This window comes from Microtus pennsylvanicus, chromosome 6 (assembly GCF_037038515.1).
Source record: "Microtus pennsylvanicus isolate mMicPen1 chromosome 6, mMicPen1.hap1, whole genome shotgun sequence".
NCBI classification, from domain to species: Eukaryota; Metazoa; Chordata; class Mammalia; order Rodentia; family Cricetidae; genus Microtus; species Microtus pennsylvanicus.
In genome coordinates, this window is record NC_134584.1 from 38,746,620 (window position 1) to 38,761,339 (window position 14,720).

Sequence of the window (14,720 nt, forward strand, 5' to 3'; positions counted from 1 at the left end):
AGGAAGGGTGGCCAGACTGTACACTGGGGTGGAGAGTTGGGAAGCATGCTACTTCTAAATGGCTTTATCATCACATCTATGTATGTTGGCCAAGACAAGATAGGCCAGAAACTCAGTCCATGCTAGTGATTTCTTACGTATTGTATCACCTTATATTGCATACTGAGTATTTAAGCTGTTGAGAGGCAGCCAATGTAAACAGTTTAAAAATATGTATACTTGTCCTGCTTTGGTATAAAAGTTCCCCATGTCTTCTGATATAAAGATAACTGCTTGATTGTGATGTCTACTTGGGACATCTTAAGTAGCCACTCACACACACACCACACTCAATGCAGTTGCCAGTCGAAAAGGCAAAGACTGCCCCTGAGGTTCTTCAGATGGCTCTGAAGTCTCTTAAGCTAACAGCTTTTTATATTCCAGGTTGTTTTCCTACCAGTTTAGTTAGGACTGAGCTGTAAAAAGTACACGAGTTTTTCATGGTCTTGAAAGTTTCAGCATTATTTTCTTTTCCCTTAGGAATCACCAAAATCAAGAGGGATATTGTATTTGCTGCCAGCCTCTACTTATAGATTCGACATTAATCACCACCTGTCTGATCACAGTTGACTACAAAAGCTTACACATGTTCAAGTGGTTCTCCCATCTCAAGAGTTGGTTCAAGCATTTTATTGTATTTAAATCGGATCTCATTCTAAGAAGGCATGTAACATACACATTTGTACATAGCATCTTTCAATTAAAAAATGTACAGGTGGGGCAGTGTTCTTAGTGGAAGGCTTGATATTTTTAAATCGGATTATTAGATAATCATGTGTTAAATGTAACTATATACACAGGCAAAGTGGGTGTATCCAAGAGGTATAGCAGCAGTCTTGTAATGGCCGATACACCAGAAAGTAATATGCATCCTCCCGCCTTCTGCCTCCAGCGGTTTCCTTTAAAAGCTGGCCAGTTCCCCACACCCTTCAAGGATGGCGATTGCTTGAGTATGTGGTGGTGGCGGTTTCATGTAGAGTCGTATGTGAGTCATCCTCTTTTCTTTCTTTGTAAGAACGTCTGATCTTGAAGAAATCTGATACATACACAGCCTATATAGAAGAGGGCAGAATATTTAATGGTATATAATAATTTACATAAGTCTAAAAATCATATACAAAATTTCAGGAAGCAATTAGGAACATAAGATAAAACTGGCTAGGCTGGTGGTAGTGGTGTATGCCTTCAATACCAGCACTGGACAGCCAGGGCCACACAATGAGCCACTCTCTCTCAAAAAAAAAAAAAAATAGCTAAAAGAAAAATCTCTTGAAGAAAATTCTTCCAAATGTAGTTGCTTTTTAATAAATAAAATATTTATTTATAAATAAATAAAATAATAAACAAAATAAATAAACACTTTAATAAAGTGTTTAACCAACACTTAAAAAAGCAACTCATTAAGTGAATTTTCAATTCATGCAAAAAGAAACTTGTTTACTCTGTTTTTGACAGTAAAAGCACTATGAAGTTTACAACTTTCACAAAGAAGTAATTTTTACCTGTCTGACCTATCCTGCAAGATTTTATTAAAACTGGGAGTCATTACCAGGCATGGTGGTATAGGTGGCACAAGGCTTTAATCCAGCACTCAGGAGGCAGGTGGATCTCTGTGAGTTCAAGACCAGTCTGGTCTACTATAGAGCAAGTTCCAGGACAGCCAGGGCTACACAGAGAAACCCTGTCTCAAAAAAACCAAAACAAACAAAAAACAGGATTCTTAACCCAGAATTATTGAGCCACATTTTCTACCTTGTCAGGTTTCTCACTGCAGATTTTTCAAAATGTTTATTTTAGCAGGGTCAACATGCAGGCTGCTGTTCTGTATACTTACAACTAATATTGCAACCACAGCTCCTTGAATGAATCCGACCAACACGTCACTCCAGTGGTGTTTATAATCAGAAATTCGAGAAAGACCCACATATATGGATAAAGCAACAAGACCAAACTGCAGTGTGGGGCGTAAGAGTCTTGCCCAGTCTCCCTTCATCCTGGCTTGAAGATAAAGCTAATAGAAAAGGGGGAAGGGGAGAATAGTTCATTTAACAAGCAAACAGAAAACTTGAGTCTCACCACACCTCTAAAGAGATTTAGATTATCAGAATATTTACATAGGAAATAGAACTTTAGGCAAGCATTGTCTAAGTTACTACTTTAAAGTGTGTGTGTGCGCGCACACGCGCGTACAAACACACACACACACACTGCCACAAATATTGCCCCAGAACTTGTATTTAGAAGAATTTATTGCCTATTTAGCTATTCCGCGCCCTTCAACGTGTGAAGCAGGGCCTCAGTGTGACTCTAGACAGGATTTCAAGGTAGTTCTTCCTTTGAGTTTGAGTTAAAATTCTGGTAGTGTGTAGTGCTGTCATTTGCTCCTAGTCTTGGGATAAACTAGAATTCAGACAAGAGTTTGCCATTGTTCTAGGCAAGACTTCTCTTGTTTCCTGCTTAGCTCATCTAAGGGCTGTTTGCTTAGCTAACCTGTTTACCCAAGAGTTCTATCCTCAAACAAGAGCAACTATGTTTTCTAATAGTCTTAGGGGACCCCCCGAAGGTGTTGAGAACTGCTGCTCTAGTGAGTGCAGTGACTGAAGACAAGATCTCAGCAAGCCAAGTTTTAGCCTTAGTGACCAACCAGAATCCTCTAGAAATGCTGCATGGCCAGTGGCCCTGCGGCTATGGTTTTGTGTCCAAAAACCAGTTCTGTGCCTATCAAGCCACTCTTCAGGTAAGATTCTAGAAAATCCTGGTGAACCTCCCTGCTTACTGCAAGACCAAGTGTCCATCAAGTTGGAGAAAAAGAGGGAGACAAGCTCTCTGCAGTTATTGTAAGAAATGTAGATTATACAGGCAACTTCTTATTCCTTAGAAGAGGCCTTGACCAACCAATAGTTACACATAGAGAAGATGGTGGAAAAAGCTGCCCAATCCACCTACAGGCAAAAGTGCAGATGCCTTCCAAATTCATGCCTTTGGGCTTTTTAAACATTTGACACAATTTGGGTATTTTCCCCTTGCTTGTATTACCAAGGATCATGCCCTCAGATTCTAACACCCAAAGAGGTAATCAGGCCTTTGGTCATGGAGGCAAACCTTCATAAATGGGACCAGTGCTCTTGGGTGAGACTCAAAAGCTCCAGGATCACTTGCATCCTATACGGCTACAGCAGAAGTCAGTAGTGTGCAGCCAAGAGGAGGGTCCTCACTGGAACCTGACTCTGTTTGTGAAAGCTCCCTATGTAATCAATTATAGCACCCCAACCACATAGCCTACAGTAGGGTATAGCCAGTCAGGGCTACACTCTAAAATTATATTTAGTTTTCACTAAATGATATAGTAATCTCCATTAGATGATAAAATCATCTCACCTGGAAATAAACTGGTAAGCAAAACATCTTGCAGCTTGTTTCTGTTTTGTCCAATGCTGACCTTATTAATATTGTTACTGTCTCGCAGGTTTCCCCACTTGCCACTGTAAACTGGAGCCAAGGGGGTCAGTTATTTGGGGCCTAAGGATATGTGGCTTAGTGGTACCTGACTAATATGTGTATGTAGTGGGGACTAGGTTTGACGCCATAAAACAGGGAGAGCTGTTTTTAGAATGGAAAAAAATAGATTTTAAAGTTTAAATATCTGTTTTACCTTTTACCCAAATCCCCAAGCCCTGAACAACACTATCAACACAAATACTTGCCCAACAAGCTAAATTGTTTCACCTACATTTGAGAATGAGTCTGGTCAAGAGAAAAGTATAAAACAGGCATAATTAGTTCAGGCTTCTCTGCCATTCATGGAGCTCCGTCTTTGAGCCATGAATTCATCACCTTCTCCTCCATAGTCTAAAAACATCTTTAAGAAGCACAATGCTAAGTCAGTGCTCAATGACTACAGATTTCAAGGCAGGAGCTATGTGAGGGAATATAGGTTTAAACAAGCAGCTGTCTATACCTGAGAGGGGTCAGCTGCTAGGAGAGATGTAAATAAACCTCCGTAAGATGGATCCATGAAAAACCTGATACATTTCTCGTTGTCCTCTCTCATGGCTACTGTGACAGTCAAACAAATGTGTGATTTTTTTTTGGGGGGGGGCAGCCAACCAGATTCAAGGGGAGTCACAGCAAGTGCAAAGCAGACCTGCCTGGGGCCCTTCCAGCTCTGGTACTGGTGCTGCCTCTCTGGCACTGAGCTCAGGTCTGGGCTGCCTGCCAGGCACAATAGTCAAAGGACGGGCTTTAGGAAAAATTTTTAACTAGAAGTTAATTTGTAATTGTCAGGAATCTTCAGACTTTAAATGACTGTATCTCCACCCAAACCTGAGACTGACCTATAATGCCAAGATGCCCAGAGAAACAACATGAGTCACCGCCTCAGGAATGTGGGAGAGGGGAGGTTGTGTTGTATATAAATAGGAAAGCCAGGAGACACTGTTTGTTCAGGGCAGAAGTCAAAGCTAAGCCTACATGCCAATCATGTAAATGTTTCTACTGTGTCAAGTCAGTGAAACCATAAGTGATTGCTTTTCTCCAGAAATGCTTTGATTTATGACACACCTATCTACCTGTTTTCTCTTTGTGTGTTTACATGTTAAGTGCACACGTGAGTTTAAGAATTTGGGTACATGTATGTGCCATATTGAGGCCAGAAGTCTATGTTGGGTGTCTTCCTCTGTTTCTTCCCACTTGTGTTTTGCCTGCATGCATATCTGCATGCTTGGTGCCCCTGGAGGTCTGAATGGGTTTCCTGGGACTGGAATTTGAGCCACCATATAGGTGCTGGGAATTAAACCCTGGTCCTCTGGAAGAACAGTCGATAACTGCTAGCCATCTTTGAGCCTCAGTGTTTGAGTCAGGGTTCTCACTGAACCTGGAGCTCACAAATTCACTAGACAGATTCTCTTTCCTGTATGCCTCCCCAGCGCTACCATTACAGACGCATGTCAGCTCACCCAGCTGGAACCAAGGTCATCATCCTTGCAGGCAGGCACTTCACTAACTTCCCCAGACTCCTGTCAAATGCTTACATCTAAACGGTTCACAATGGCCCAGGTACCACATTATTGTTGTGAACAGACCCTCAAGTTATCCTACAGGACAAGCTTAGCCTCCTTCCACTAAGTCCCTCTTTAGGATAATTCCATCTATGTGACTTCCAAGGTTTCAGGTAATAGTGCCCTTGATTGTCAAGAGATTGCAAAGCTCACAGACCACAGCCCTTCCAAGGCCTCTTCCTTCTAGAGGAGCAGTCATTCCCCACTTTCCCTACATGGAAATTACAAGAGTTTTTTTCCTAAAGTGTAAAATACAAGTCATTCATAGCAACTGAAGCAGAATCGTAGGTCTCTTTCAAGGACAGAGACACCGACACTCAGGTCTGGCTGAACACTTCCAAAGCCCGTCATGGCAGCCTACAACCTTGTGCTCTAGACAAAGTCCTACAGGTGGGTAGACCAGGCTCTGGCCAGCCCAGCCTTCCTCAGAATCCTAGTTAGAAAACAAAACATATTTAGTTCCTTTGGAACAAGTGCTGTTTTTTCCTAATAAACAGAGGATGTCAGTGTTGTGTGCTGTCTCTACCCTGAAATGAGTCACCCTCATGGCATAGCTACAGAAAGATTTGAGTCTCTTCAAAGCTCCTGAGTTGTAAGAGAAAGCCGGCTTCAGGTTGTGGACTTGAATGTTATAACATTTGCATTTTTTTACAGTTTTTTTCAAATAAAAAATTTAAAGTAGATTATAAATTCTGACACCAAATTAACTTTATGAGTACACTCAACATTCACATCAGAGATGGCCTTACATAGCTAAAGCTGGCCCAGCACTCACAAGTGCTAGGTTATAGACCTATGTGACTATCGCAGCCATATAATGCCCACCTCCATCAGATTTTTTATCTTTGAATATTTATGTTATAGGGAAAAAACAGGAATCTGCAAACTTGTATGCATTACAACTATATAAAAATTAACTTAGGAAGAAAACTGACACAGGACCATCAAGATGGCTCAGCAGGTAAAGACACTTGCCACCAAGACTGACCTGAGCTCAATCCCAGTGACCCACATGGGGGAAAAGAACACTTCAGCTGTCCTCTGGCCTCCACAGCACACACATAAACACTAATTAAACACAATACAAGCTTTAAAAAAAAATTCTAGCTCATCTGTGGGGGTAAAGGTTTCCCTCCAAATGCTGGAAAAGCAACATAAGTAAGTACAAAAGAATGTTATATAAAAACTGAGTTTGAGGCCAACCTGATCTACAGAACTAGTTCTAGGAGAGCCCAGACTATACAAACCATGTCTCAAAAAACCAAAACTATATAGTGGGGCAGTGGTGGTGCACACATTTTATATAGTGTATCTACATACACACACTGAACTTCACAGGTTTCTAGAATGTGTACTCCCTGTCTTATGTACTCATCATCTCTGGTTTAGTGAGCTGTGTGCATGTCCATCTTTTCTAACTCCTCCATGCCAACTTGGAATATGGCAAGTGTGCAAGTATGCAAAGCCTCTGGGAAACACTTCAGAAACTGGAAAGATGACATGCCTGCTCCAACAGTAGCCACACTGCCTTCACTTCCGTTCATCAGACTTCTCCCAGGATAGTGTAGCAGGAAAATCATGAAGCCCAGTGCCCTGCCCAAACAGTACAGCAGCTTTGTACCCCGAAAGTGTCAGCATACGGCAGGAGCAGGCTTCCTGCACGTGTACTTTTGCTACATGCCACATGGGAAGGAAAACACGTGTGCAGCAGCTGCCCCTGCCACCTGAAGTACTTACTGCTGTAAACAGCATGCAGTACATAGAAAACGAAGAGTGGCCCGAGTAGAAGGACAACCTAGGAGAAAAGAAGAGAAAATGTTAATTTTATTTATTTATTTTTATTATTTAATTTTATTTCCTGGAAACAGGCTTTCCCCTCCCTTTGTTCTCTTTTCTGTTTGCTGCTTGTGCCTGCTTAGCCACTCCCCAGTCCTAGACTGTTCTTGATTGGCAGCTCCTTGGCTCTGGAGGTTGCAAGTGGGAAGAGATGGGAAAGGAAATAATCACTGGCAACTAAAAACCTCACTAAATGGAATGATGCGATCCATGTGAGTTTGGAGACCCGGTGTTAAATATTAAAGGCTGTGGGGGCTGGAGAGATGGCTCAGCAGTTAAGCGCACTTGCTGCTCTCTCAGACGACCCAGGTTCTAGTCCAGCACCCAGATGAAATCTCAACTGTCTGTAAATCCAGTTCCAAGTGATCTGACACCCTCCTCTGGCGTCTGCACCAGGTACAAGCTGGTGCACATACATACATGTAGGCAAAACACTGATACTGAGAAAATAAAAAATAAGTTTAAAAAAAAGATTACAAACCACCCCAAATATAGATTTGAAGCAAACTCAATGAAAATTCTAGCAAACGAGACACCAAGACCTACCATGGACAAGGAAAGCTTTAAAATGAAGAATAAAGGGACCTCGTTTTAAGACCTACTATAAGGCTGCAGTACAATACTGGCAGAGAGAGGATGGATGAAACATGGATAAATGGAACAGACTGAGCACTCAGCAGCAGACTCACATTTCAACAAAAGTCCTAGTAAAATTGAAAATAGTGATTTAGCTATCACTATTTTGGGCAGTGTTGCAGAGACAGGCAGATCTCTGAGTTCGAGGCCAGCTTGGTCTACAGAGTGAGTTTCAGGACAGCTATACAGAGAAGTCCTGTGTCAACCCGCTCCCCTCAAAGATGGACTTGTCAGTAATTCTGGAAACTGCATAGTCTGTTGGAAAAAATTGGAAAATAGTTTCCTTATACACAAAAATAAATTCAAATGTTGGGCCGCCTGTAAGAGCTAAGCTTAAACATGGATTTATAAAGCACAGGCTGGTATAGATCATTAGAATCCCCAAACCACAAATTAGGAAAGCAGACGTAACACAAGGTTTCATGGAAACTTCAGGGAGATGGCTCACACCGAACAGTGCTTGCCGCTGGACCGTGAGGACCTGAGCCCTGTAACCCGGAGGCTCACTGGGACTCGCTGCCAGTCGGGCTCATGGAATCAGCGCAGCACACTCCAGAGACGCTGGCTCAAACATAAGGTGAGGCATAACTGACAGACACACAATGCCGACCTCTGAGCTCCCCGTGCATACACACAAACAAGCTCTTAAAAGTTGATGCTTCTATACTTCAAGGAATATCAGGAAAAAAGAAAACAAACAAGATTTGGAGAAGAAAATGTCAAAACATGAAAATGTCTCCAAAATGACACTTATTAGCACAAGTGACCCACTTTTTTTGTTGTTTTTTTAAAAACAAGAACAAGAGCTAAGCCCAGATGACAGGCTGAAAGGACAATAGCCACAGAAAGTTACCCAGCAACTTAGGGACAAATGCAAATGAAAACCACTGAGATACAGAAAACCTGTAGGATGGCCAAAACAAGAAAGACCAATAAACAAATGACAACCAGGACTCTCACACATTCCTGGGAAGGATGCAAAATGCTACATCCACTGTGACACTTGGTGGCTGGGCCCCTGGAACTGTAACAGTACATACTCCCAAGTATTCATTCAAGTAAAACAACAGGCATATTACATGCAGACAGTGTTTATAGCATTTTATTTATTTCATTTTTTGAGACAGGGTCTCACTGTGTAGTCCTGGCTGGCTTGGCCTGGCATCCACTATGTAAACCAGGCTGGCCTCAACTCAGAGATCTACCTGCTTCTACTTCCCAAGAGCTGGGATTAAAGGTGTGCGCCACTATGCCCAGCTGAAGCTTTATTTTCATAATCCCAAATTGAAACAACCTAAACGTCAGTCAACTTTCAGTTGACTGGATCAGCAATCTGTAATAACCTCCCAGAAGAACATGGACAAATGAAAACATGTTAAAAAAAAAAAAGAAGGCAGATATATCGGGGTCCTCATTGAGTGATCTCACATACGACATCCTAGAAAATATGAAACTGTAAGGACAGAAAGTTGACCCAAGGGCTGCCATGAGTTCAGGTGAAAACCTAATGCGATGGAACTCTTCAAAACCTTGATTTAGGGTGGCCAGATCTCATGTGTAGGCATTACAGACCAGTACAGCTATTTTAAAGGGCTGCTCAGTTAGTGCATACAGACTTTAAGTTACAACTTTGTTTCACTTCACTACAATATGAAAGTAACACACATTGAGTAAAACTACTTTTCTGATCTTTCCATATACAACACGGAGTACAGAGCTCTGACCCTAGGCACTGGTGGTCAGCCACAGCTACCAGCCAGCCACACGCCCATGAAGGAAAGCCAACTCTACTGAATCTAATCTATGTCACTGTGACATGTTTAGGCTGGGTGCATATACTGAATACACATTTTACTTACGACATTTTCATCGTGCAGTGAATCTTCAAGACTGTAAGTGAAGAAAGTTTGGCCTCTGAGCCACCTCTCCAGCCCCTGGACCAGTATCTTAAGAAAGTTACTGACCCATTCCTTTCGAGTTCACGACTTCACTCCTCTGCTCGCCCTAGCTTCTCTTATCGAAGTGGCAGTCAGCTCCTCTTCCAAGTCATCAAAGCCTTGTAGCCAATGGATAATATCAGAGTAACACAGGTGTCAGAGACCACACACTTACCTGCCTTCTCTGACTTTTTCTGCATTCCCTCGACATATGTAGTTCTCAATATAACCATCACTGCAGTTGATTTTTGACCAATCAGGGTCACAAACAGCCAAGAAGTGTGGACGCAGTCTGCCTATAGAATACTTGGCAATGTCAGTCAGGGACTGGCTAGCTGCAGCTCCAAACAAAAAGGCTCCGATGGCTTTGTAAATAGTGGCTATATAGTGGTTGCCAACAAAGGAATTTGATTGCAAGGCGTTAAAGTGAATAGACAGACTTTCTCCAGCAATCATCTGAAAAAGAAAGGAATAGAGGATGATAAAACAACAAGCAGGCCCTTAAACAAGCAAACAGAAAAGCAAGTGCTAAACTGCACATGATGTTTGTTCTAATCCCCTTTAAAGTCAGTTTAAGACATCTGATTGTAAAGTGACCACAGCCCCAGGCTGACAGTAGGCACCACTGCCAAGGCCACGGCTGAGCCAAAAGCAGTGTGCAGTCTACATGAAGGAACAGCCCTGCTTCTTTTCCTGTATTCAAATAAACTGAGCTCCACAGCTACAGTGAGAGATCCCCAAAGACAGCTGTGGCTCACTCAAATACAAACTCCCTAGTGAACATCTTATATAACCATGTTTAAAATCTACCAGTCTATATTTTTTCTCAACATTCCTTTGAATCAAAGATATCCATCATACTAAAAAGAGTAATTCAGTCCCACAGTCTCCAAGTTAAGTCTTCTGGAAGACTCAGAGAAAACCAGACGCCTTGAAAAAGTCCTACCAAGAGACCAAACAAATACTTGGACTCCTCCTTCCCGGGGTGATTTCAGATGATTCCTCCCTTATTCTTCACCGCTTTACAAAATGGAGGTAAAGTCTTCAGTGAGCATCTGTGGACTGCTACAGTGTCAGTCTGGGTGGTGAGCACGCCAGTGTGGCAAGCGTACAGCAGAACAACCTCACTGGTTCACCACCACTGCCCTGAGCAACTCAGATTCTGACTGCTTCGTTATAAACACTAGCAATTTGCTGCTTACGTAAGACGAGAGGACACATTCTGGGGGCCTGCTATCTACACAAACACTTAGGGAGCAGAAAGCGTGCTAACCTGTGGGTGGGAGGGAGGTGGAGAGCTCTGTAACCAAGCTTCCCTTGAGACACCTGCTTGCTTCTCTACCTCATCTTAAACTTAAGCAGTCTTACAGGAGTCTGCCGAGCCAGCATTGCCATAGGTGGCAGAAATAATGGCCGCCGCTTAGTAGAAACTCAGAAATCCGTTGCCAGTCATTCTTCCCTCATCTGGCTCGACAGATCCTAGGATCCCTGAGTCAGTCTTGCCAATTAGACTATGAATTCTGTAAAGCTAGCTGGTTTCTTACCTTTTCAGTAGAAAGCTAAATTTGGCACAGGAGCCCGGTGTCAATAAACTTTAACAGAAGGTACTGTCCCGGGTGAAAGTCAAAACCCTTCAACACATTATACTTCACAAAAATAGTCTAGCTGTCAATGAATGCATAAAACCCTTCTGAGACTCGCTTATAGAAGGAAACTTGACTTCTGGGGTCATTGCACCTGCACTGCTGTGCTAAGGTCACCCTTACCAATGTTCAGTGGCCCTGATTTAAAGACTATTGCCTCTTTGAGTCATTAAGGGCTGCTAGTGTGAACAGATTTCTCTAGCACATTACGGAGTTGATCTTTGGTGGCGGGAAACACAAGTGTATTGATCAACTATAGTTTAGCAGTGTGGCCCTCCACACCCCAGCTGTCAGCTGTTTCCACGAGCTCAGTTATGTTCCAGAACCAGGTGCACAGGTGGCTTCCTACTCACACTTGGCACCAGCTGCAGGCACTCCACCCCCTCCTGCCACTGATGGAAGCAACCCAGCTCTGGTGTTCAGAGCATCTCCGCAAGTAGCATGATCTAACGCTTGTACTGGGGTGGCTCCCAGGCTCTAATGTTGACACATGCTTCGTCAGCAGGCATCGTTTCTTAAACTTACATGCTCTCCTCTTTAACAGAAACAGCCAGAAGAAGTTCTAAATCTAGTTTTCTGTATTTGATCTGCACAGGACAGTCATTCTTCAACTCATTTTGATACTTTGTCCTGACCTTTGGTCCATTATACCTTGTTCTGAATCTTTGTCAAAGTCTACACCTAAGCCAACTGTGGCCTAATTAATCCTACAACTCAAAGTACTTGTGTTTCATTTACTTAAGACAGTAAGGATACAATAATTATTAATACAGAAGAGGCTGTCTCAGGGAGGGAGGCAGAACCCTTATAAACTGCCGAGCCATCCCTGCGGGCCTGTGCTCACAGCACTCTCTTACCAGCTCTTTGTGTCCCCACGAAAGACTCTGTCTACACAGCATCCTCACAGTGTTCTCTTTCATTCAGGGGCTGCTAGCCCAAAGAAGTCTGGCATTACTGGTGCACTTCTTATTTCCACCCCTCCCAGACAGCTCTCCTTGCTTCTATTCCTTTATCTCCTCCTGATTCTTTCTCGAAAGCCAAAAATGAATTACTGGGTTGAGCAGATGTTTATCAACCTCACTTCTCACTGACCATTCCTCTGTACTGAAACCCTCCCTTGGCTCTTGGTTCTCTCCGACGTACCACCTAGCATGGTTAGAACCCGTCTGCGAGCCATGCCAGAGGCTCGGTGCAAAGTCCGAATCAATGACTTTATTTTAGTAAGCCAACCCCCCAACACCCACACACAATTTATTTTCTAATAAACGAAATTCAATTTATACAATTCTGATTAAGGAGTACTTGAAAAACTGAATTAAGTAAACCAGAATTATTTTAAATTAGTACATGAAGCTGCTGCCCCAAGCAGAGTTATCTGTTGATGCTAATTTGAATACTTTACTAAATGCAAAGATAACTTCAGGGAGACCACTGAAAGGTTTTAAGTTTTTATTTATGTGTATACTTGAGTCCCTTCAGTGTGCCACACACGTGTGTATGTGTATCCGTGGGCGTGCCACACACGTGTGTATGTGTCTCCATGGATGTACCACACGTGTGTATGTGTCTCCGTGGGTGCACCACACGTGTGTATGTGTCTCCGTGGGCGTACCACACGTGTGTATGTGTCTCCGTGGGCATACCACACGTGTGTATGTGTCTCCGTGGGCGTACCACACGTGTGTATGTGTCTCCGTGGGTGTGCCACACGTGTGTATGTGTCTCCGTGGGTGTACCACACGTGTGTATGTGTCTCTGTGGGTGTGCCACACGTGTGTGTACCACACGTGTGTGTATGTGTCTCCGTGGGTGTACCACACGTGTGTATGTGTCTCCGTGGGTGTGCCACACGTGTGTGTATGTGTCTCCGTGGGTGTACCACACGTGTGTATGTGTCTCCGTGGGTGTACCACACGTGTGTATGTGTCTCCGTGGGTGTACCACACGTGTGTATGTGTCTCCGTGGCTGTACCACACGTGTGTATGTGTCTCCGTGGGTGTACCACACGTGTGTATGTGTCTCTGTGGGTGTGCCACACGTGTGTGTATGTGTCTCCGTGGGTGTACCACACGTGTGTGTATGTGTCTCCGTGGGTGTACCACACGTGTGTGTATGTGTCTCCATGGGTGTACCACACGTGTGTGTATGTGTCTCCGTGGGTGTACCACACGTGTGTGTATGTGTCTCCGTGGGTGTACCACACGTGTGTATGTGTCTCCGTGGGTGTGCCACACGTGTGTATGTGTCTCCGTGGGTGTGCCACACACGTGTGTATGTGTCTCTGTGGGTATGGCACACACGTGTGTATGTGTCTCTGTGGGTATGGCACACACGTGTGTATGTGTCTCCGTAGGTGTGCCACACGTGTGTATGTGTCTCCGTGGGTGTACCACACGTGTGTATGTGTCTCCGTGGGTGTACCACACATGTGTATGTGTCTCTGTGGGTATGGCACACACGTGTGTATGTGTCTCCGTAGGTGTGCCACACGTGTGTATGTGTCTCCGTGGGTGTACCACACGTGTGTATGTGTCTCCGTGGGTGTACCACACATGTGTATGTGTCTCTGTGGGTATGGCACACACGTGTGTATGTGTCTCCGTAGGTGTGCCACACGTGTGTATGTGTCTCCGTGGGTGTACCACACGTGTGTATGTGTCTCTGTGGGCGTGCCACACGTTTGTGTCTCCATGGGAGTGCCACACACATGTGTGTGTCAGGTTCTCTAAGATGAAGTTAGAGATGGTTGTAAGACACTCAACATGAGTGCTGGGAACTGAACTTGGATGCTCTGAAAGAGCAGCAACCACTGAGCCATCTCTTCTTCCTGAAACACTTTGTTTTAAAGGTTCAGTTAATAAAGTTTAATTTCTACTTTGGACGGTTGTGTTGGGCCCTGTAGGCACATCCACACCACACAGCCTGGGCACCTTTAAAGGGACAGAGCAGGACTGAAAGAGCAGGGCATCTAGCACTTTAAATGTCAATACAGGACTCTTGGCTGACTCAGCTGCTGTGCACTGTAAGACCCAAGACCCCCTCCCTGTTGTATGTGCACGTTTGTTCTATAAGATTTGATAGCATTAAGTAGTTTAAACTGGGTTTGAACTTACACTCCTGCATCAGCTTCCTGAGTGCTGGGAGTACAGGCCCACACCGCCATGCTCAGGCAGGACTCAAAGGCTTCCCGGCGCTCAGGGGGCTAAGACAGAGGGAGTGCGACAGTGCACGGATCCATGCCTGCGCGGGGAAACACAGGGAGACCCTGTCTCTACACAGATGACTTCTACAAACCATCGCGGGTTTGGACACCTTTACTAGTAAAAACTTAGTGTAGAGATCTGGGCAGATGAAGGAGTCCCTGGGTTCTTTAACCCCTGTCATACTGTAAGTCGTGTGAGTTGCAGTACAGTCATCTGTAACCTCTGTCATGCTGTAAGACAGTCCTGTGTGTTACAATACAGTCATCTGTAACCTGTCATGCTGTAAGACAATCGTGTGAGTTACAATACAGTCATCTGTAACCTGTCATGCTGTAAGACAATCGTGTGAGTTACAATACAGTCATCTG

General features: G+C 43.9%; 2 protein-coding genes across 3 annotated transcripts in view; one reads left to right on the forward strand and one right to left on the reverse strand.

Annotated features, from left to right (window-relative positions):
* The window catches only part of Mtrex (Mtr4 exosome RNA helicase), a 58,563-nt gene extending 57,796 nt beyond the window's left edge, over positions 1-767 (forward strand). The window contains exon 27 of the mRNA XM_075976053.1: positions 520-767. Within this exon, the coding sequence (XP_075832168.1) occupies positions 520-572 (53 nt within the window). The 3' untranslated portion in view covers positions 573-767. The remainder of the gene's footprint in view (positions 1-519) is intronic.
* The window catches only part of Plpp1 (phospholipid phosphatase 1), a 58,569-nt gene continuing 44,503 nt past the window's right edge, over positions 655-14,720 (reverse strand). The window contains exons 3-6 of one of the 2 annotated variants that reach the window (XM_075976056.1): positions 9,681-9,961; positions 6,834-6,891; positions 1,874-2,050; positions 655-1,091 (exon numbers count right to left, since the gene is read on the reverse strand). In XM_075976056.1, the coding sequence (XP_075832171.1) occupies positions 969-1,091; positions 1,874-2,050; positions 6,834-6,891; positions 9,681-9,961 (639 nt within the window). In that variant the 3' untranslated portion in view covers positions 655-968. The remainder of the gene's footprint in view (positions 1,092-1,873; positions 2,051-6,833; positions 6,892-9,680; positions 9,962-14,720) is intronic. The other variant, XM_075976054.1, reaches the window with a different exon arrangement.